The sequence below is a fragment of the Triturus cristatus genome, chromosome 3_1, assembly GCF_964204655.1.
Source record: "Triturus cristatus chromosome 3_1, aTriCri1.1, whole genome shotgun sequence".
NCBI lineage: Eukaryota > Metazoa > Chordata > Amphibia > Caudata > Salamandridae > Triturus > Triturus cristatus.
In genome coordinates, this window is record NC_140583.1 from 1,141,841,055 (window position 1) to 1,141,865,252 (window position 24,198).

The following is a 24,198-nucleotide window of genomic DNA, read 5'->3' on the forward strand; positions in this document are numbered from 1 at the left end:
CGCATGCCATTACTACGCGGACGTTAGTACGCACGCGTTTTTAGTTCGCATACCTTTCCTCCGAAAGTCGGAACAGCCACTTGCATTAGGGGGGGGAAGGTGTTGGATTTAAAATCCAACACCTTCCCTAGTGTCCGCATAGACTGGAGTTGGAATAGTAAATTATACTATTCCAACATCCAGCACCCCCTACTGCAACTCGTTGTTCCGAATTGCGTAGGAAAGGTATGCGAACTAAAAACGCGGTCGTACTAACGACCGTGTAGTAATGGCATGCGTACTAAACGCATGCGAAGTAACGTCATATATTCATGCCACAAGCCTCGTCTCTCTGATAGCATGCTGCAACACAGGAAGTGCATATTCCGGTAAGCACCCAGCATCGGATCACAGCCCCAAGGTTCACAAACACTTCCAACTGAAGAGCATACGGCAAGCCCCAGGTGAAGGGCATATAATAATGGATTGGTGTGGGCGGCTAGTGGAGCGGGCTCAGCAATCAGCCATCTTGCGGCCTGGCTCCGCCTCACCTCCAGTATTTATATTTCATGTTGATTCAAACTCATAAAAATCAGATAATGTTCTATAGTTACCTTCACATTTGTTAAACTAATGACTCACCCAAAGATTGCATTCCTATGAAATATACCATCACAGGTTTAGAGGTCCGATGGACCCCCAAACTTGTAATCAGGCTCACCCTCTGGTAACATGCTACGTAGCAGTTAGGCTTTACTAAGGGGGCACGTCCTCATTTATGAAAAGTGACGCATCGCTGCGTGAAAACACCGATGCATCACTTTTCATTGCGCCCTCCTTGCGACACCAATAATGCCTCATATTTACAGTAGGATGCACCATGTCGCAAGGAGTTACAAATACGTCAGTATTTCTGACTTATCTGTAGGCACAAAAAGTGACGCAACTCTAGCAATGGCCATTGCACATGGGCAAGTCCCATGTGAAATGTGCCTGCATCAGTCTTACGCCTGCCATGAGGCAGGCGTAAGATATTGACGCATTTGCATCCTAGAAGTGGTGCAGTCAATAGATTTCATTGCGTCACTTCTATGACCATTTCTTGCGTCGGAACACCCCGCCCTGCATACATTATACCTGGCACAGGTATAATGTGGTGCAAGGGTTTACAAAGTGATGTATCTACCCAGATGCCTCACTTTGCAAATATGACGCAACATGGAGCATTTTTTACGCCGCTTGTGCATCACAAAAAGTGACACACCGGCAGCGCAAAAGTGACGCAATGGCTCATAAATAGGCCCCACAATGTGTAAAATATTTGTGCGCACACACCCACAGAAACAGTGAAAATATCACAAAACGACTCCACACTGTTGTAGGAAAATAGTATATCTTTTACTCTTTCATCTTTCAAACAAAATCAAAATGACAATAATCCATTCAATGGTTCATGGGTTATAATTGCTCAAAGTTATGAATGCAAATACAGTGTTGAAAGCACATGCACTTCTAGTAGGTCATTTACTGTAATGATGGGGAAAGGACAGCGATCCAAGGAGAGTACTGGCAAATAGGCTTTCTCAACATGCTAGAATGAACATGCTGCTTCAAAAGTCAAGGAAACAATAAGGCAACCAGAGGTCCTTTGAAAACCAGTGGAATTCAGGGAAGTCCAGCCGCCCGCGATAATGCGCAGGTTGGTTACGGAGACCTTGTGGGTCTCGAAACACACAGTACCTTTTTGAGGGAGAAGCTGGGAGGTTGACTCCTTCATGAACAGAGCTCACGGTGTCAGGATCTCCTCCTTCAGGCAGCCTGTGGTTATGTGGCAAGTCACACTGAGTCTTTCTTGCACAGTACCGCAGCGGCAGTAGCTGTAACCTCAGTGGGCTGGAGGAAGCAGGCAAATGCAGCAATCTCCCTCGATCGGTGCTGCACTGGGGATGCCCCTTCACGTTGGCATTGCTGGAGATGTATGCAGGACCGTGCTGCGCTGTTGTTAAGCAGCGCTGTGGTGAGGGAGGCAGATGTGGCGATCTTGGCCAGCGTATGGGCAAACAGCTGCAGGAATCCTGATTTGGTGCCCACTACTGGTTTTGGGCAATATCAGCAGGTTAGGGCTCCGGGAGACTGGGCCCAGCAGGAGTGGTTGTAGGAGCAAAGTCTTTGATGGCCATGAGACTTCTTGTACAGGGGGCAAGCCAACAAACCCTTGGAGTTAATTAAGTAGTCTTTGTAGAGGATGCAGAGAAAGATCCAGTCCTTCTCACTGTCAGGCAAAAGGCCGCAAACCAACAAATCGGGGCAAGTTGCTAAGTGGCAGTCCCTTCTACAGTACAGCAATCAGCAGGCAGCAGGACAACACAGCAGAACAGTTTGTAAAGTGGCAGTCCTTCAAGCAAAGCAGCTCCTCTTCCTGGCAGAGTCTCCTCAGGTCCCAAAAGTGAACTAGGTACATGGTGTAGGAGGTCCAGTACTTATACCCATTTTAGCCTTTGAAGTGGGTAGTCTTCGAAGTAAGGTTGTTGTAGTGTACAAGACCCTATCCTTCCCTGTCATGGCTCCAGGCTCCCTACAGGAGAGTATGCAGCCCTTTATGTGGGGACAGGACCTAGTCCTTTAAGGTAGAAGTATCAGCCCATCCCACACACCCTGCTCAGGCAGACCCATCAACATGCAGATGACTACTCAGGTACACCTAACCTTCCTTTGTGTGTGTCTGTCTCGAAGGAATGCAAGAAGCCAGCTGTCACCCTTCCCAGACGGGCATTCTAGAGACAGGCAGAAGTCATTAAAGAGTTTAAGTAAGAAAATGCAATTTTTCAAGAACTGTCATTTTCAGACCGGCAAATTTAAAAAACAACTTCACTAAAAGATGCGCCTTTAAATTGTGAGTCCAGAGACACCAAGCTTACTTTCTTATATTTTCCCAATTGAAAGTTACATTTGTAAAAGTTTACAAGGCAGCTCTTATGTTACCCTACGGGAGAGATGGGCCTTGCAGTAGTGAGCTACAAATTTAAGAGTATTTCACTACCAGGACATGTAAAACTTAAAAGTACATTTCCTACCTTTTAAGTACACTGCATCTTGCCCATGGGCTGCCCAGGGCCTCTTCTAGGGGTGACTTATATGCAATAAAAGGGAAGGTTTGGGCCCAGAGAGTAGGTGAACTTGCCAGGTCGAAATGGAAGTTTGAACTGCACACGGACATGTTTAAATGGCTACTTAGTTGTGTGGCACAAGCAGTGCTGCAGGCCCACTAGTAAAATTTAATTTACAGGTCCTCGGTGCATGTAATGCACTTTACTAGGTACCTATAAGTAAATCAAATATACCAATTATGGATACGCCAATGTTAAGACAGTTTAGACAAAGAGCACATTCACCTTAGCACTGGTTAACAGTGGTAAAGTGCCCAGCGTCCTAAAGCCAACAAAATTAGATCAGAAAAAGAGGAGGAGGAAGGCAAAAAGTCTGGGGTAATCCTGCAAAAAGGGCCATTTCCAACACAATGTTTAAAGTATTTATGCAGCACTTAAACAGTAATAAAGTGAAAACACTTCACGATAAAAAACCCAAATCAATTTAGAAAAGTAGAGTTAACATTTCAAATTATTTGACACCAAAACAATAAACTTCCAATCAGTAGAACCGTAGATATGCAGTTGTAAAGATTTGGGTCAAAATAGTGCTTAAAAGCACAAAGCACCAACTGTGGTTATCTGGTCACGATGGTCCAGGACAAAGTCACAGGTTCCGGCCACCCACGATGGAGCTGCATACAGGGAGCAGATCTGGCATGCTGAGAATCAACCTTATGTTCTTGATGCGGGGCATGGCACTGTACAAGGTGTGTACCGAGGAGCGATGCGGGGTCCTGAATCGAGTTGCCTCATGGTGCATTGGTTCCAATGAGGAGCTGCAAAGGCTTCAAGGTCTGAGTCAAGTTACATTATGCTGCGTCGGGTCTGATGAGGTACACACTGGAAGAGGTGTGGCGCCACGGTCAGGGCGACTGACTTCAGAATCTGGGGATCACGCTTCGATCCCCAGCGCCGGCGGCAGATTAGCCCGGCAACTTGTGACTCTGGGCAATAGCTTGCTTAATCTTCCCGACGGCCCCCAGCGCCTAGAGACCCTTATGGGTGACTGTTCGCACTTTATAAATGTGGATTATTATTACACTGCATTGGATCTGATGAGGAGTTGCGAGGGCTCCATGGGGGTTGCATCATGCTGTGTCAGTTGTGATGGAGACCACAGCTGTGATGGAAGAGCACTTTCATCCCAACTTCCAAGGGTCCAGGACTAGAGAGGCACCTCTTGGGGTTTTAGGACTCACAGCAGGCAGAGCCCAGGTGCAGGAATGAGGATGGTTGAACCGTCTTCTGTCCCTGAGGCTCTGATCAGGAGGCCAGCCAACTATCCCTGGGAGTCACTCTAGTGGTCCTGGGTTCAAGGTTCAGGTCCAGTCCTTATTACTCGGGCAGCAAATCAGCAGAGAAGTCCTTCTTCTGAGTCTTCAACAGATCCAAAAGTGATATGAAGAGTGGGTCTGAGGGTTCAATATTTATACCTGGTGCCCACTTTATAGCGGGGGGAACTTCTTGAGTTTCCCCCTACAGAGGTGTCTGGAACCTCCTGCCTCCCTGCCGTGGCCAGCAGGGAGGCAGGAGGCAACTTATGTATGAGTTGAGCAAGTGCGTTTGAAGTGCAAATGTGGTGGGTAATAGGCAAGATGGTGGCGTGTTGCTGATTACATTGCCGATTCCCAGGCTTCCGACTCCTGGATACCAAGCCTTTTATGACCAGACTCCCAACATGGGGTATTATGGGGGGAATACCGTTGATTGCGATTGATAATCCGACATCCGAGTATATGATAGTTTGTAGTTCAGAACTTACTGGGGTGCTAAGAACTGGGTCCCGCTCCTGTGCCTGGTCGGATTGTATGTACTGTGCAGTGGCTGCTAGTCTTTGACTGCTTTTGCCTGTCCTAACTTGCTAGGGAGGGTGCTCGTCAGGAAGGAGGGTGGCTAAAAGATTTGCTGCTTGGATAGATTCCCCATCTCCCATAGCGGACCGGCGAGACAGAAGCAAATAGCGAGATGGGCCAGTCGGCCGCATGTTGCTGTGAGGAAAGGCAGTGGTCCTAAGGTGATGGCTCTTCCACATTCTTCTATTGTTGAGGATGATTTGAGCCCTATGACTTGTGCAGATGGGGCAGTTTTGCGCAGGGGTCTGCTGACCACAGGGACATCTGGAATAAGGAATATTGAAAAGCCCTAATTACCTATGGAGTCAAGGAAGCTGAAAGAGCCTAAAGAGCCCAAGTATCCCAAAGAGCCCAAAGTGCCTGTAGCTCTAGGGCAGGCCAGGCTGGTAGCTGATGTTTTCATGGTGATGGAATTAGACAGAGCAGAGGGAGCAGTTGAAGTGGATGGAGCTGAGGAGACAAACGGCGTTTCTATGCTGGCCAAGACTTAGGGGCATATTAATGAACCCTTGAAACTCTAGAGCATCACTTTTTGAGATGCTCAAGTGGCAATAACTGCAGAATCATGTTTATGAGGTCACTCAAAGCCATTCTGCTTGGCTTTGAATGGCCTCGTAGATATGGAGTAATGTAAGGCAGCTAAAATCGCTGTGTTGCCTTACACTGCGCTGGGGAGGCATTTCATAGGTGTTATGGTGGGTGTTCCCATGCAACACTCGTGAATTTAAATGCTTCCCCAGATTTACAAAACCATGTAAACCTGGGGATGCAACAAAACCTAACACCTCCCCAGGGGAAGCTCAATGAGAAGAAATAATGTTACTTCTCCTCATCTTTCCTCTTTCCATGTGTTCTGCATTTTGCAGCACACATAGAAAGAGGAAAAAGCACCCCAGAATTGTTTTTGTGGAGGAAGGGGCCACTTCCTGCAGAAAACTAATCCTACCTACAACATAGGCACCGTTGTGTCATGGTGTACGGGTGCCTGATGGGCACCAATGTAGGGAGAAAGGGCAGGATAAATGCAGTACATTCCTGCCCTTTCACTTTCACGCAGGGCAGCGCAGCACGGTGACTTGCCCAACACCAAAACCCCATAAATCAGGCTTTCAGTTTCACAATATCTGCCAATACCCTTCAGCCCTTCTGAGCCCTCCTATCTGTTAATCTGGCGACCTGGACACATGACAATCCTGCTTATCACTTGGCGGGGTCAATCTCTGTCCTGTGCTGCACAAAATCCACTTCTTGAATTTTTGTATCTGTCTGGCTTCGTGAATCAACAGGCGGAGCTACTGTAATCTCAACCTCAAGCTCAGGGGCAGAGCGAAGAAACCCTGAGGTCTATTGAGCATGGGCAAGGGGCTCTTGGTGATTTGAGGGGCAGAGAGTGAGCTCAGGGATTTTGTCAATAATTGTCTGGTGCCTCCTCTGGATCAGGAGATGAGGTTTGAGAATCCACACCAGAAAGAAACTGGTATTCCGTCAGCGTCTCCAGACCCTGTTCCACTGGCTCCTTCTAGGGCTTCTGTTCCCCTCAGTGTGGGCATTGGGGGATAGTGCCATAGTGTTTGAGTCTCAAGATGCTCTCAAAACTTTCTTATCACTCTCATATTTCTCTGAGGTTGAGGAATCAGTATCTGGTGTGAGCTCAGAATCCAGCTTCGTCAGGAGAGACTACTATGATTCACAGACCGCTTTTGTGAGCTCTACATCTACAAGGGTCTCTAGGGGTCATTCATGGTCAACAACAATCAAAAAGAAAATTATGGCCAAAAAGAGGGTTGTTATTACTCATCAGGAGGGCCACCTGGGCTCCTTTCACAGAATTATGCACATTTGCTGCCAGGGAGCATACAGCTGATGAGTTGGTCCAGGATGATAACAAAAATGATCCTCTTTGAGTCCCAGACAGCACAGATTTGACACCCACTAATGCCTCCAGGGCAAAGCCTGGCACGCATGATGATAGTAGTGAGGCAGTGAAGGTGGGAAGAATCTCCACAATTGCATCAACTATCCTTATGTCACATAGATTAGTCCTCAAAACTGACAGTGGAACTGTGATTTTGCTTGATTCTAAACTCCCTCAAGGTGATTCTGCCTACTCGCCCACCCTAGCTGCTATCTATGAGCTGTTGCAGACACACAAGGAGGAATATAAGCAAGATTCTATCTCTTTAAAAGCCACACACTTAAGACACAGGAGGTCTCTCTCAAAATGTCAAAGAACATGGATATGCTTCAGTGCAAGCTGAAGTCCATAGAACTTTGTTCACCCCATCTGCCAACTGCAGAACAGCAAGCCCAGGGTCAAGTCAGGGAACATGAGCACAGCTTCGAACCATAGCACATAAGATAGAGGACCTGGAAAATCAAATGCATCTCAGTAATTTGTATGTGCTTGATATAACTGAAGGCCAGGACGGTGATGTTTCCAGGGGGTATATAGCCTATCATTTAAGCAGGCATTTCCCCAACTTAATGATTGGGATATTGACAGTCAGGTTCATAGGGTGTACCCTTTTCATTTTAGGAAAACCAACCAAGGGACTGCCTCACAATACCCCCGGACAATATTGATGCAAGTAGGCAATTATATATTTTTTCGGCTGATTCATCAATATGCTCACCCTGTAATCCTATTAAATCTTATGGGGTGGAATTCTTTGTACGTTCAGGCTTTTTTCATGAAACAGTGGAACATAGATGGAAGCTTAGAAAAGTGATACCTGCTTTCGTCTTTTTAGGGGCATCTGCTTTTGTATTGGAACTTACCAACCTTAAGCTTCTTTACAAATCGAACATATTTTTGCCAGGATACTGCGAAGACTGAAGAGCATCCAAAATAATGGGGTTCGAGCTTTAATAGTGACAAGTAAAGGGTGGTTTCGTACTCCTGGACCCTCCCTTTGATGATGATTGACTTGGTGGATGTGTATTTACAATGCATATTATCTGTGATAGGGAAAAAATATTTCCTTTCTCTCTATGTTTCCTTCTCTCACTATTTCTCCTTGCTTTTTTTCTCTTCCTCATTTGGTAGGTTAGGATGTACTTAGAAGGTGGCCAGGCCTTTGAGGTTGCTTGGGTAAGGGTTCTCTGATAACGGATCAGTAGAGTATTCTTGCTGCCATGTGGTGGGTGGGGGCAGGGTCTGTGGAGGAAACAGGGTTAAAGATCCCTATTTCCCTCAGGAAATTGAGATAGGCTGGCATCGTTGAGTGGAGTTTGGGTGAGGTAGGTTTTAGGGAGTGCATGGGATTGGGTTTAGTTGGGGGGTTTGTATTATTTATCAGGGCCAGCGAGGGAGAATGCAAAACGAAGACAATGGGAAAGTATCAACTGCTGCTGCCAAACATGTCATACAAAGAGATCTAATTCTTGGTAATGGTGGAGAATTGTAGTTTGGGTAGCTTGAATATTCACATTCTCAGCTGCAATGTCAATGGCTTGAGCGCAGATGCCAAGCTCAGATATGTCAAGGAGGAGTTAACTATGCTCAAAGAGAAGCTTGTTTGTTTATAGGAGATCCACCTAAGCTTGCGGGATGTGAAGAAATTGGAATGACTTGGCTTTAGGATAATCGCAGCTTCAGGCTATGAGGGACCCAAAAAGAGGGTTTTGTTGCATGCTATAAATAATGAGTAGTTAGTGAAGAAAGTCAATATTGATAAAATGGGGCAATCACTTATAGCACAAGTAATGACAGTTCATTTTCAGCTCACTCTTTAAGCATTGAATGCACCTAATGGAGATCCCTCTGCTTTTCAAATTATTTTAATGGAATTAAGTCAATGGGAGGACCTGATCATAATTTGTTGAGATTACAACTCGATACTTGATCCAGGACTTCATTCAACATCTCGGATAGAGGTAGCTTCTAGGCATATGAGGCACTCATGATGGGCCCTTAATCAGATCTTGGACGCATGCCTTCCAGGATGTCTGGCGGTCTTGCAAGGAACCTTCAAATTGCTTTTGCTGTCAGGGCTCAGATGCCGACGCCACACATATTTTTGGCACATGCCCGGTTTTGCTCTTATTTTGGTCGACTGTCTTCAGCTAATTAAATAAATTGCCACTTTTAGATGTCTATTGGGACTCGAAGCTGATTATTTTGGGTCACTCTCCTAATGTACCCTGCAGTCTAGTAGGTATCTATTTTTTTGCTATCGCAGTTGCCAGGCTGGCTATAGCTATGGCCTGACTTCAAAGTACACCGCCAGACCCTAAAGCCTGATGGCAGGAGTTTATTTTCACTTATAGGTTGGAGCGTATCATTATTCATAGACATCCTAATCGAAAGAAATGACCTTGCAGTGGTGAAAAATAAATTTGTGAGTTTTTCACTACCGAAACATATAAAAGTTAAATGTCCATGTCCAACTTTTTAATTACAATGCATACTGCAAATTTGACTCTTTTAGGCCTATCTTAGGTGTGACTTATATGTATCAAAAAGGGGAGACAGCCTTTACAACGAAACTGTTACAACACATGCCTTTACATTGCATGTCGTTGCAACGCAAAAGGTGTGCAGCAATGGGTAGAAGGATTTGGATTTAACTCCAATACCTTCCCTACTGTTGAACACACTGGAGTTGGAATAGAAAATGAACTATTCCAACTTCCAGCGCCCCCCCCCCCGACAGAAAGTCTGAGTAAAAGTTTGCGTTGCAATGGCATGCATTGTAACGTCACCTATTCATTAAAAAGAGAGTTCTAGGCTTGGCAATGGGGTTATTATGCCAAATCAAAATGGCAGTCCAATGGCAGGCCAGAGGCATGTTTTAAAGGGATAATTAAGTGGATGGCACAATAAGTGCTACAGATGCACTGGTAGTGTTTAATTTACAGGTCCTGGGTTTATGGTATACCACTTTTCTAGAGAATTATAAGCCGATTTTACCATTTGCTAAGGAGTAAGCACCTGCACTTTAGCACTGGCAAGGCCAATAAAAATAATTCAGAAAAATAGGAGGGGTAAAGGTAAAATGTTTGGGTATGACCCTGCAAAGAGGGCCAATTCCAGCAGTCCTGAATCAAGCTACCATGAGATCACGTGGATGACGGTAGAAAACAGTGACATAACAAAGGCCCCCGGAGGCCCCACAGAGTAGGAGCCCCCGAGCTCCAGGGGGCCCCTCAGGAGAGTAACCTGGACTGAGAGCTCCCAAGTGAGTGGGGGGGGGGCTCCATGTACTTTACAGGGGACCCACTCAAGTTTCGTCATGCCACTGGTAGGAAACCGAGAATGCTTTAGGGTCTCATCCCTCATCCTGACAGGTGCAGAAATAACAATGTGGGATTCCATTTTTCGGGATTACAGTGAAAATCAGAGTTACTGTATCAGATTTCCTCCACCACCTGCTTCGCTCACCAGCTTTTAGACTTCAGCTGGCAAAATGTCTGAGTGGTTTGTGGGGAATGTTGGAAAGATGGCATTCTTACCGAAATTGTAAATACATGTTCAGTCAGATGATGAGTGCTTTTAGATTATAGAGCAATGGCCAACTGATAGTTGGGAGCCACACTCCAGTCTTCAGACTGTGTCACCCATCATGCAAAACAGCCTAAAATGCTGAAGCATAAGCTGTGCTCAAAAGGCCAAAGGGTCGCCTTTTTTCGAAACTGTAAGTATCTGGGTAGGACATTCAGCGGAACTCTTAGCTTCAGAAATCATTTTAGATTGCAGAAACCGAGAAGTAAAGCGGTGGCAAGTGTATTGGGTAGGATGGACAGGGAGCTGGGACAGAACTTGGTGGTACTGCTGAGAGAGACATACTACCTGAAAATCACACATGTATTGCTCTGTCGTGCAGAAATAGTAGTTGAGAGTGACAAACGCTTGGAATTAATTGAAATGAATATTTGGACGTTGTGGCTGGGCCTCCCTAGAGGATCAGTTAACTCTGGGCTACGCTTAGAATTGAGTTTATCAATATTAAATAGAAATACTATCAGAGACTCCTAAATTATTGGTATAGAATTTCAGAAGCATCAAAAAGTTAAATAAGGCACATTCTGAATTCCTACTTAGAGAAGGAGAGTGTAGGGTCATGGGTGGCAAACTTGAGGAAATTTACTATGTGGATACAAAGGGGAGCCGAGACCAAGTTTCAAAAACTGATAGAAAGAAAGTAATCAAATGTGTGTTCAATGATGCTGCCTTGTTATGTGAGTATGTGGAGTGCAGACACCGTTCCCAACTTTCAGATACATTGAAATCAGTGAGTGTAGGTAAAATGCAGCAATACTTAAACAATATCAAGGTAAAGAGCCCCAGCAGATTGATAATAAAGCAACGATTGGGTAAGTTACAAATGATCCGTTCTATACCATTGGAATGTGGTCACTGAGACACTTACTGGTCTTCGTATCAGCTTCTTATCAAGAAAGAAGAGATCTGTTAATGCCAGTTTTTAAGACCATGGGAGTTATGACTATAGCCGCGTTGCTTACTTAGGGAATGAAATGTGAAAATATAAAGTTATGTTACGGATTAGCTAATTTTTAGGATAAAATAACATCTAGGATTAAAACTGGGGAGGTATATATTGAGGTTAAGAGAGAACCACAAAAAAGGGAAAAAGGAACATTGTGCAAGCTACTGAGGTATACCAATCCATTTAAAGCTAGGATCTGCTACGTAATGTTTAAGGATTATTAATGTATTTTATAGCGTGGAGTTTAAAGGATGGATCTGCTATGTAATGTCAATTGCTCAATAAAGCACTTTATATATACGAGCCCTTTTTTTGCTTTTATATATGCATCTGTCAGTATTTGGATTATAAGGAGTTCGGCTCTGAAACGGAATGCTACTTGACTGTGAATGTGCTGTATTTCGTATTTGGCATTTTATTACATTTTATACTGGTAGAGTTTGATAAGCTTATTGGGGAGGTGTCTTTTTGCACTATGTAGCGAGTATAGTAACAATGTTTTTTTTTACACTTATAAGCTAACTTATGTATTCCTCTGTAGGGTTAATAGGATTCAGATTTGTCTGTTGGTTTATTTAATGGATGGTTGCGGAGATTAAGGGAGAGGGAAGTGGTGATAAGTGAATGATGTATTGGTTTATAATGATTGAACACTTAATTTGTATAAGAGGACTATCTGTATTTCTTAAAAGTTTATATGACCATGGCAACATAAAATCAAATTTAATAAATTCAGCGTGAACTTAAACTTGACTGTGCAGCACTACCCATTAACAAAAAGGTCTTGTTAGGGCCTGTGCATCATAAACTGAGAAGGAATGACAACACTATCATTAATACATAAATACCCTATCTGCTTTGAGTCACTGTAGCCCCCTCTCCCATTCAGTGGCAAACATTTTCTAAGTGTGTCAGTAGGTGGCAGGAACTCTCTGCTGTGCAAATGTCTTTGGCGCGCAGCACTTAATATTTCAGTATTTATGCCTCCATGTTCGTTACTAGTTTTCCTCTGATATCACTCTAATTTTTGTTTTTCAGAAGATAAAACCTGGACTGTGATAGGACACAATAACACAGAGCTCACCAGAGTTCAAGGGTACAGTGTTGAGCGGCCATATTCCTATACAATCAACTATGGCATTAGCATGCAACAGCTGGAGGCCATGATAAACAGTGCAGAGTACTGTGAGCAGGAAGTGGCCTACCACTGCAGGAGGTCACGGCTGCTCAATAGCCCCGGTAAGTAGGCAACTTGGCATTGTTTCTAATGACTTTGCATTGACACATGGATGGAAGTCAGGCTAGAAACACATAAATGTGTCTGGAAGATTTAATTTCTGAACACATTGGCCCAAAAATTGTCAGATGAAAATATCAACTGAAATATATTTCTGACACAGGCATCATGGGTATGAAATTAATTATAACTATTAGTATTAGTTGAAACAATGCACGAATGTATTGCATGTTTTTCATGGGTTTTGAGTTTGATATAAATTCATAGAGATTCATCCAATGCATGTTTTCACATTACCCCTCAACTTGACTTTCAGATTTCAAAGGTATGTACTTCTGATGTTACAGGTACCAAATATTCTTGAAACAGCTGCTTTAATAAAGAGACAATTTTCCATGGCGAATTCGTCTCCAATGCACATTGCAACTGTGCGCCCCCGCTCCCAAGTTTGGTCATAACACACACAGGTCTACTTAAAGTTTACTAGAACATGAAGATTTTAAAGCAGCTCCAGCCATGTCGTCCACAGCCTCATCGACCGAATTGTCATATAGCTAATTCTGACACTAAACGGCATTATCATAACTCATGATAAAAGCCTTAATTGTAATGTAATTGCAGTGTTGAAGAATGAACATCTATGTTAGGCAGTACAAAACAGTGCCTTAACAATTCAAAAATTCGTCAATTACTATGGGAAACAGTAATGGTAATTGGATTTAGTAATTCAGTACGGTACCTGGAAGTTCATGAAATTATACATTCATTTTCTTCATAATGAGTTCCATATGTCCTCAACAAGTCCTGCTTGTTTTGTAGCTGTTAGGATAAACCCCCCAGTTGATTCATCCAACAATTCCAATCCACCTTTCATTTCTCTGTCCCTGCACACTCATTGTATTTTTACTTCTTGGCTCAGTTTGAGGGGCCCCATATCCAAAAGGATCCACCAAACTATACAGCCAGTGATATTAGGGTACACCAGCAATGAGCGATTTTCATGTGCAATTGTTGTACTTAGATGTGCAACTTTCTCTTCTTCTGTGTAAATTAAGTCCAGTGAATTCAATTAAATGGAATCTCTTTTTGTTTATTATTATTAACTAATGGAAATGTTTGCAAATACCATGGTGATGAGGTCCCAACAAGAATCACAGAGATTGGAAAGCATATGCGTGGAGTGGTGGTCCCACACACCTGTCATTGGAGCTACCTGTTGCTGATTTTGAACAACTTGTACAAATTACACAGGGGATCCTGCTCACAAACATACAGAAGAGACCATTTTCCCAACGTCTTCTTTCCTTGGGCCTGTCTGACTGTGATTAATAAGGGTTCCCACTGTATACACCAACCCCTACATCAAATCCTTAGAGTAAAACAAGTCTGTTCTTCTAATGACCCACACTGAAGACAGAAAGCCAGTCCCAACTTGACTGCTTAGAACTTGATAAAGTAATCTACCACTACAAAAGACTGGTGAAATGTCTATCATCAATTGTGAGTTTGTCGATGACTACCTGGTGGTACTTGCCCTAGTCCCCACGTTTGCTTGCTTCCCAGACGTGTCACATGCAGGAAGACAGCAGACAAGACAGGAGCTGCTGCTGTTCATTTTAAATGAAGCCACGATTGGGCCAAAAGGACTACAATTGAAGGAGAGTAATAATAACCCCATCCCCACATTGAGTGAACCCCAGCTGGGGTCTGGGATGTCATGTTACATAACTAATGAATACCCTTTTGGACACGCATATGTGTCTTCTTTGAATACATTTAAGGCTGCCCTTTGGTGTGTTTTAGTCCTGAGAATGACCCACTATGATGTTTAGTGAATAACACTTGATCACAGTGTCAAAAAGTAAACAAAATTACATTAAGTCCTAAGTCAGCTATCCTTGGAATATGTAAAGAAGATATAAGGATACACTGAACAAAACATTTGTGGGACATTTTGATTATTTGTGGTTCCAAGCTCTCATGTTTGTGTATGTGATCACAGTGAGATTTGTGATTTTCACTACGTATATGTGAATGTGATGTATAGTTCTTTGTGTTCTCTGGACAGTTGTTGAAAAGATAAATATGAAAAGAGTTAGATATACATGTTTTGATATATGAAAAATAATATATTTAAAACAAGTTAATGGTTGTGTTTTGTCCGTGGTTTTTGTAAATCATTTTTCTTTAAAGGTTTGTGTTTTTGAGTAGAAGAAGTTTCACACATGCTTGAGGGATCATTTGTAAGCCCTTTTAGTATTTAATGTTGTGAGGAGATTTCGTTCACCCAACAGAACAGTTTGTAGCTCATAACTGCACCTGCAATCTAGGCACATGTAGTCAATGCAGGCACAGCTTGTTTCCATCAAAAACAACATTTCAGAGATGGAGGACAGCATTACACAGTTCAAATTCAAATTCAAATTCAAAAACAGCTTTATTCGATTTTAAAAGCAAAACCATAAAAGCATACATATATAATAGTTCATCTTTAACAGGAAACAATACGAATTACAAAGGAAAAAAAGGAAAAGAAGAAACAAGAATTATGCCGTTAAAAGATAACCTAATTCATTGAGATCCTAAATCTTATAATGGTTTTAAGAAACATTGAAACAGAAAAAATGAGAAATTCATCATCCAACATTAGCAGTTTGACCAGCGCCACTCTACATTGCCTCAGCCCTAATTTATTTAAAACGGGTCGGAGCAAACTTTTCCTTGGTTCTGAGTAATATTTGCAAAAAAGGATGCAATGGAGAGATGATTGAACAGAGACCTCATCACAGGGACAAGGAATAAGATCCTTTAGCCAACAGTTCATCTCAGGAAAGGTGACTAGTCTAAAAAAGGCATCTACCCTGAAGCGGGTCAAAAGCATTCGGGAATAACAGCTAGGGACAAGGTTCAAGTATAGCTGTATGCCCTGATTTTGGATAAGTTGGCCATAACAGAACTCTTACATTTCTCTAGCAACCAGCGTTTCTCTGTTAGAAAGTGCAAGCAAGATTTCTTGAGCTTCTTTCTTGACAGGTCTACCATAATGTCTGGGGAGTCAAAGAATTCCGGGTGACCCATCTCAGCAAAAAAACGTTTAAGATAGCATTACACAGTTCAGTACAGCAGTGGTGGAAGGGCAGAGAGAAAGTGCAGACTACTTCAGGCACAGAATTCTGCAATGTCCTGAAGGAAGACCATGTGTCCCACTACAGAAGGCAACACCAATTACTTGGCAATTTAGGTGGCTGCACTACGGCCATCAACCACATGAGAAACACTACAGCTCTCCTGTCTCAACGCACAGTAGCCATGCAAGTGTAAATATCACATTGTAGCAGCGATGTGGCCAGGGATCTGATTAAGGTCACAAATGCTGTTGAACAGTTACACACTGCTACTGCTGGTAGTAGCAATTTACTGGGTGAGGGGGATAGTGAGGAGGCATCAAGCCTAAGCAGCATCACAGTACCAGTTACTGAATGTAGATGGTGCAGTCCCAGACATGCCTCTGCCTCAGAGGCCTCATCAAGGTAGTCAACAGAGCACACAGCCCAGGCCACAGGAGTGCGTGACCACAAGAAATAGAATGGCCATGAGCCTTGACAAACAATTTGGTGATGTAACCTGTAGCATTCAGTTGTGTTGACAGACAGTCAAGAACTGTGTAAAAGTCACATTTTTGCATCATTACTTTCTCAATTATTATCCTTTACTTTGAATGTGTGAATGAACAGAACCTGGATTAAGGGATGAATAAAATACATTAAGAGTTGAACTTATGTAGTGCATTGGCTCATCATTACTCACTTTAAAAAAGTTCTATGTTATTTTGGCACGTATCTGTCTGCCATCTGCTGCCCTTGCACCGTCTGCTGCGAGGCGAGGTTGACGTGGTTCATCCTCTTCATCAGACTCTGAATCTGTCAGGTCCAATGGTATGCCTTTGGTTTTTGCAAGGTTGTGCAGCATGGCACAAGTGGCCACAAATTTACAACATATATCTGGCCTATATTGCAGTGCACCTCCACTTTTGTGTAGGCAGCGGAACCTACCCTTCAGTAGGCTGAAGGTCTGCTCTATCACATTGCATGCAGACTTATGTACAGCATTGTATTTCCTTTCACTTTGAGTACCAGGATTCAGGTATGGGGTGAGTATGAAGGAGCGCACAGCATATGCTCTCTCACCTACACGGTAAAAGGCAATATATTAGTCACTGTACTGTTTCACCATATCCAGAGTCTACCAGACTATGTTACATGCATTTACCTAGCAGGTATCCTTCGCCGAATTCACCCCAAGGAGATGTGTGTATATACCACTGTGTCTGAATATGAAAGAATTGTGCGTACTGCCAGGGAATTTTGCCACTATGTCAGTTATTATGAGTGAGGCATTACATATGACCTGGATGTTCATTGAATCAAAGGTTTTCCTTTTCCTGAACATGTACTCATTACCTGATGGGAGACAAATGGCTACATGTGTACCATCAATGCACCCAATTACATGGCGGAATTGGGTCATCTGGTAGAGATCTAATTTGGCGTGCTGCAAATCCTGTGGTGCAGTGGGAATCTGATGTAATGGTGTATACTCTGGACCTTTGAGTCCAAGAAGTCATTGAAAAAATGCAAAAGCACACTTTGGGAGACACCTCCTGCTGCTGCTATCACCCCCTGGTAGCTCCCTGAAGCTAGAAGGTGCAGTGAACATATGACCTGCACATGTATGGGAATGGCATTGGTCCTGAGAGTATGATGCTGCAGTAGTGGATGAAATTCAGCTATCAGGTCTAAGATTGTAGCAGAATCTAATCTATATGTGTCATGGATATCTTCCTCTGGATGCTGAAACAGTGGTAGGCGCACTCTAAAAATGCATTCTTGTCTCCTCTTCCTTCTCTGGGGTGCCACAAGAATCCTCATCCTCCTCGCTATGAGTTACAGCGCTGCCATTGTGAAACATTCTGAGGCTCTCTGGGCCTGTTTAAATAGTTTGCATCTGTTTACCACCTGATTGGAATAGGTGGTAATTTGCAGGTGCAAAATTGTGAATGGTTCATACATTAGTCTGCGATTACCAATTTGCAAATTCCCAAAATTGGTATTCGCAAAAAAAGGATTTGCATTATTTGCAATTAGCAATTTTGCAAATGCTAACCCTTTTATACATTGGTTAAGGCCATTTTGCATTCGCAAATGGCCGATTTTTGCGAATCCCACCATTTGCGAACCCAAAATAGTTTCAAACATCTGGCCCTAAGTCTCCTCCTGAGATAGAAAGGACCCTTGTGAGTGTAGGCTCTAAAAACTAGAGTCAAGTGCCTTAAAATGGATTCCCTTAGCAATAGGAAGCCAGTGAAGATACCACAAGTGAGGAGAAATTGGTGAACGTGGGGAGATCTTCAAGATGAGACATGCAGCAGAATTCTGAATGAATTGAAGCCATTGGATAAGGAAAGTCAGTAGGCATAAGTGTAGACTATTGTCATAGTCTAGTTTTCCCGTAGCCAGAGTGTGGACAACCGTTTTTCAGGAGTCCATCGGAATGAAGTGGATCATTCTTCTAAGAAATCTGAGAGTGGCAAAACAAGAAGCAGAGAGGGACCTAATTTGAGGCTCAAAACTAAGGTGCATGTCAAATTTTACCCCAATGTTTCTGGCCATCGGAGTAGGAGCCAAGGCAGCACCCAGTTCAGGTGGCCTACAAAGACTGGCATCAGAGAAAGACTTAGTGCTAAAAAAAGAATCTCCGTTTTTTTCTGCGCTCAGCTGAGACACTGTCCCTCCATCCAAGCCACCACACCTTTCAGGCACAGTTTGAAGCAACCCAGACTTGAGGGCATGTTTTACTGGAAAGCTGAGAAGAGCTGGGTGTCATGTGCAAAGGAGACCACCCACACACACCAGGACTTCAACAATTTAGCCAGAGGTTCCAGTAGGGCTGTGAGGAGACCTGAGGGATGCCGCAGACCAGAGGTTTGGAAGAGGAGATGAAAGGTGGAAGGAAAACTGCTTGAGAGTGATCAGACAGGAAGGATTTCAACCAGCGCAGAGCCAGGCCTCTATCATCAATTCTTTTGATTCTGTCAAACAAGATGACATGAGGGACAGTGCAAAAGGTCGAAGACTAATACAGCAACATAAGAAGCTCAGATCGATCGATGAAATAAGGCACCCAGTGTGCCTACCCCAGCCGATTTGTATAGCTCTAAACTGTCCCATCCTACCATGCCAGTAAACAATGCAATGGAGCTCAAGGCGATTTCAGGTGAATACTCCGGAATGGAGGGCATAATGTGAAGGCTGCGGCGATAGCTGTCAAATGCTACTCTTTGTAGACAGTTCAATTCCTGTAGTGTTCTGAATTATGGGAGCAGAGCCTGCTGAATATGCCAGCTACACCCGCGTACTGAAGAGGTGCCCTAGCTCCTACGTAAGGTGCCCTGCCAGCCAGCATTGAGGCCACTGAACTTGTGCTGCCAGTTAATAGTGTTCAAAATTAGGGGCTCCCTCCAACCCTCTCTTGTCCACCGGGAGCTGCATCTTGCGAAGCGCAGCTCACCACCTACCTCTGTTCTAATTGAAGCTCCCCCAAGCTGAGTGCAGGGTGTTAAATGTGGATCTAGAGATAATGACTGGAAGATTGTGAAAGTAGTATAGCAGGCGAGGGAGCATGGGCATTTTGGATAGTACACTCTACCCTGAACCATGAGTGGTACCGTGCCCCAGGATGTCTTTTGGGGTCTAAGGGAAGTAATAGCCTTGGTGAGGTTGCCATCAATGAGATCTTGTGTCTCATGATAGATGTTAATGCCAATTTAATGGAATGTGCGTATCTCCCACCACAGGGGGTGCATGTCTATAACCATGTGTTGTTGATGACAGTCAGGGTGAAGGGGATAGAGGCACAACTTAGCCCAACTCACTCGCTAATCAGGGGCAGTGTGGAAGTCATGGAGAATGCTCAATTTGCTTGCTATACCCTGTTGAATGTCACAGTTGTAAATCAGGACATTGTCCTCATATAGCGAGACTACATGATGCTCATCATTCAGTAGGATCCCCAGTCTTGCCCCTTTTGCCAAAGCCTTTGTTTCAGAGGCTCTATTACCAGGACAAACAATAGAGGAAACAGCAGGCAGCCTTGCCATGTTCCCCTGCTTATCTGAAATGAGGGAGAGCTACAGTGACCAATCTTCACCCTAGTTGTGTGTTCCGCATATAGGAGGCGGATGAACCTATGTAGCCTACCCGAGATGCCCAGAGTAGTTAGGGTTGTGAATAGATTATCCCAGTTTGCTGTGTTGAATGCTTTCTCCAGATCCTGCACCCGCATGCTGCATAAGACCACTGGATTGGAGAGAGCTCCATCACTCTGTGTCAGTAGCAGAAGTTTAGGGTTGTGGACTTACCTGGCACAAAGGCATTCTGGCCTGTGTGGACTAGGCATGGCATACGTTCATGTTAGAAATGGGGATCTCTAGTTGGCAGTGGTATGCACCCTGTCCAAGAAGAAACCATACCTTCTAGTCAGGATAAGAGAGTTACATACCCAGGTTAACCCCTGCTAACCCTTTGGTAGCTTGGCACGAGCAGGCAGCCCTATTGCAGAGGCATTGTGTAAAGTATTTGTACAGAACACACACAGTGACACAGCCAGTGGACACCACACCAGTTTAGAAAATCAAACAATCTTTATCTAAACCAAAGAAGACCAAAATGACAAAAATCCAACATACAAAACTCAAGATATAATTTTTTAAAGGTTTTAAGCAATTCTGTCCATATAACTCTATGGATGAGACAATTTTACACAAATTACCTTAGAAGTGTCAAAATACACAAGGAAAAATAGCAGCAGAGGAGGGAAGTCTCAGAAAACACAGCGATGCATCGATTCCTGATTCTCTGAGGATAAGATGCATCTGTTCTGTTGAATGCAGGAGAAGAGTTGTGTCAAATCCAGACCGAAAGGGGAAGCGATGCATCAAAATCCAAGATGGTTCGGGTCTGCAGGAGATGTAGTGGAAGACTTGGCACACAGGTGCGATGCATGTAAATCAGGATGCACTGGAGGTCAATGGGCAGTGACAAATAGGCGCTGCGTCATTTTCGTCAGCTGCGGATCCGTGATGCATCAATTCTTTTAGCCGCACAGCATGGGTCAGTGTGGCAGTCTCTGACTTCGGAGGCATGGTGCACTGAACTCAGGCTGAGGTGGTTTCTTTGGCTGTGGGCAAGCGCTATGTCGATTTCTGCATCCGTACTGCAGCGGTGAATGGAAACATTTCCTGCACATCGGTGCTACGTTGGAAAAACAGGTGCTGGAAGGGCGATGTGTACATTTTGAAGGTATTTGTAGCTTTTTGCAGCAGGACCAATCACCAGGGGCCCAGAACTGATATTGGCACCACTTGGCAGGTAAAAAATCCCATCAGTGGAGTCCAGGGGTGCTGAAGGTGAAGTCTTAGATGGCTAAGAAACTTGTTGACAGGAGACAAGCTCACAAGCAGAATACACGCAGACTCCACTCCTTTTCCTCTCCAAAGCAGAAGCAGCAACTGCAGGCCAACCCAGAAAAGCAGCACGCAGTAAAGGGGCAGAATTCCTACTTACAGCTCTTCGGCATCTCTCCTTTGCAGAGTATCCTCTTGATCCAGATGTTCTTTAAAAGTCTGGGGTTTTAGGTCCAATACTTATACCCCTTTTGACATTTGAAGTAGGCACTGTTCAGAGGATTATGTTTGTAGCGCACAAGTTCTTGCCTTGCCCTGTTTGGGCTCCAGACACACTCCAGGGAGGTGGAGACAGCACTGTGAGAGGCCGGACACAGTCCCATTCAGGTGTCAGTAACAACTCCTCCCACCACTCTAGCTCAGGAAGGCCCATCAGCCTGGTGATGGGCAATCAGTATATGCAGGACACACCTGAACTCCCTTTTTGTGACTGTCTAGAGTGAATGCACAAACAGGCCCCTATAAGTCTAAACCAGACATTGAATCCACAGGCTGGAAGAGGCATGGGATGGTTAAACAAGATAATGCCCACTTGACATTTGCAAACTCACAATTTAAAAACCACCTCCACTAAAAGGTGTGTTTTTAAATTCTGAGCTCAGAGAGACCAAACTCCCAATCTCTAGCTGTTCCCAATTGAAATTTACACTTGTAAAATGTTGCAAGGCAGCTCCAATGATAACATATGGGACAGCTAGACTTGCAATGGTGAAAAACAAAATTGGCAGTATTTCACTATCCGAACATGTAAAACATACCAATATGTGTCATACCTTTCACATACTTCACCTGCACTTGGGGGTACCTTGGGCCTACCGGTAGTAAAAGGGAAGTTTAGGGCCTGGCAAGTGGGTACACTTGCCACGTCGGCTTGGGAGTTTAAAACAGCACTCAGAGACACTGCAATGGCAGGCCTGATTCAAGTTTACAGGGCTACTCATGTGGGTGGCACAACCAATGATGCAGGCACACTAGTAGCATTTGATTTACAAGCCCATGGCACATATAGTGCTCTTTATTAGGGATTTACCAGTAAATCAGATATGCGAATCATGGAGAACCAATCAGAATAACAATTTACACTGGGCACATTTGCACTTTAGTTCCAGTCAGCAGTGGTAAATTGCCCAGAGTACATAAACCAGCAGAAATGAAGTCCATCATAACATCAAAAATACAGGAGGTAGAAGCAAAAAGACTGGGGAAACCACGCCAAGGATGCCAGGCCTAACTGTTCATATAGCTAGCCAGGTATAAACTTGCTCAGAAACTTGTAGTCCAACCCAAGCATGGACAATGGCCGGTATGAGGAGAGCTCTAGGGGATAATTTTCTGTTTTCTGAGTGACACCAGCATAGACTCTCGGAGGGATGGCGGGAGTTGGCTTACTGACAGGGCAGTTTGGTGTAGTTCTAACAGCTCAGGAGCCAAGTGCCGCATTGTAGAATTAGATGCCCAAGGGGTTTATTAGTTGCCATCACTCAGATTGCCCTACCCACTTCCTGCAGTGTATGAGATGCATTAAATCCTTATTCCAGGGGGGCGATAGTGGCTAATGTGACAGAGGAGAGAAATCGTTGTATATCAACCAGGCGGTCAATGAAAGGAGGGTCATATAAGGCTTTATAATAAGTGGTAAAGGTGCTGTGTATGCCCACTTGGTTGGTAGCCACATGTGTTGGGGTAACTCTAATCATAGTGATATGTGTAGTTGGTGTAGTGATGCACAGGAGTCACGCTAATAAGTAGCCTGACCTGTCACCTTCTGTGTGCATTTTGGCTTGGTACACTCAGAAATCTAAACAGCGCAGCTGATCTATCAACTGAGCATGTCGCCTAATGCCTCTGTTAGGTGTCCTTGTTTCACAAGAACAGCCTGAGCTGCTGCTTTTAGGACTCCCAGTAGATTTGCGAAATGTATCAGATCTTTCTGCAGGTCTGCCCTGACCCCTACCACTGCACGGATACAGTGGCCTTTAATGCCTCCCAGTGCACCAGCTTGGAAGAGGCAGTGTCCCAGTTCTCAGTCAAACTCTGGAGCAGCATCTCACCAGTAACATCCCGGACGACCTGGTCACTTACCATGGCTGGTTGTAAGCGCCAGGCAGGGACAAGTTGTCCTGGCGCCCCCGCTTAAACTGTATCTGTAAAGGGTTGTGATCTGAGAATGTCTTTCCCAGATATTCTGCTCCCAGAGCTTGTAGCCAAGTGGCCGGGTCACAGAGTATGCAGTCTAGTCTCACATGCAGGTCATATGCTGGCAAATAAAAAGAGTAGTACTTCTTATTGGGTTTCAATGCACGTCAGCAAACTAATAAGGACCAATGTGTAATCCACTGGGATAGATGCGCAGCTGCTGTCACCACCAGGGTGGTTGGCAACAGCAGGTGGGATCGATCCAGCTACCTGTCCATTATACAATTAAAGTCCTCACCCAACAGCCATGGTATGTGGTTCCACCGTGCGAGTATAGTGGACATGTGGGATCAAAAGGCTGGTTGTGCTAAATATGGGGCATATATACTCCCCAAGAGGAGAGGCCTACCATTAAATTCTACTAGTGCATAATGGTCTTCCGGGTCCAATCCACGATGGTACTCTGGAAGAGAACCCCGTGACAGACCCAGCCAGGACTCCCTGGGCAAACCCTGAGTACATGGTGCAATAACATTGCCCTCGCCAGCGCTTTTGTAGTCAAATGTCCTCCCTACCTGCATTATGAGCTCTTGCAGCAGCACAATCTGGGTGTTACATCTTTGGACGTACTGCTGCACTGCATGTCATGTCCGGGACGTGCACGAACCACGGACATTCCATGTCAAGATATTAACTCTATCCATTTAGCTGTTAAAGCGAGAGTGTGTGTACAATAAGAGGTGCAAACCAGGTGGGTGCCCACCTGCAACCAGATTGATAACATACAAACTGTTTGAGATAACACAACATTTCACTACATGACACCATAAACTGTAATGTCAGAACCCAAAACTACCCTCCCAGGGTGATCACC

At 44.3% G+C, this 24,198-nt stretch overlaps 1 protein-coding gene across 1 annotated transcript in view; it reads left to right on the forward strand.

Moving 5' to 3' along the window:
• The window catches only part of LOC146861627 (contactin-associated protein-like 5), a 1,270,002-nt gene that overhangs the window by 879,505 nt on the left and 366,299 nt on the right, over nt 1-24,198 (forward strand). Inside the window, exon 13 of the mRNA XM_085645996.1 lies at nt 12,469-12,669. Within this exon, the coding sequence (XP_085502122.1) occupies nt 12,469-12,669 (201 nt within the window). The remainder of the gene's footprint in view (nt 1-12,468; nt 12,670-24,198) is intronic.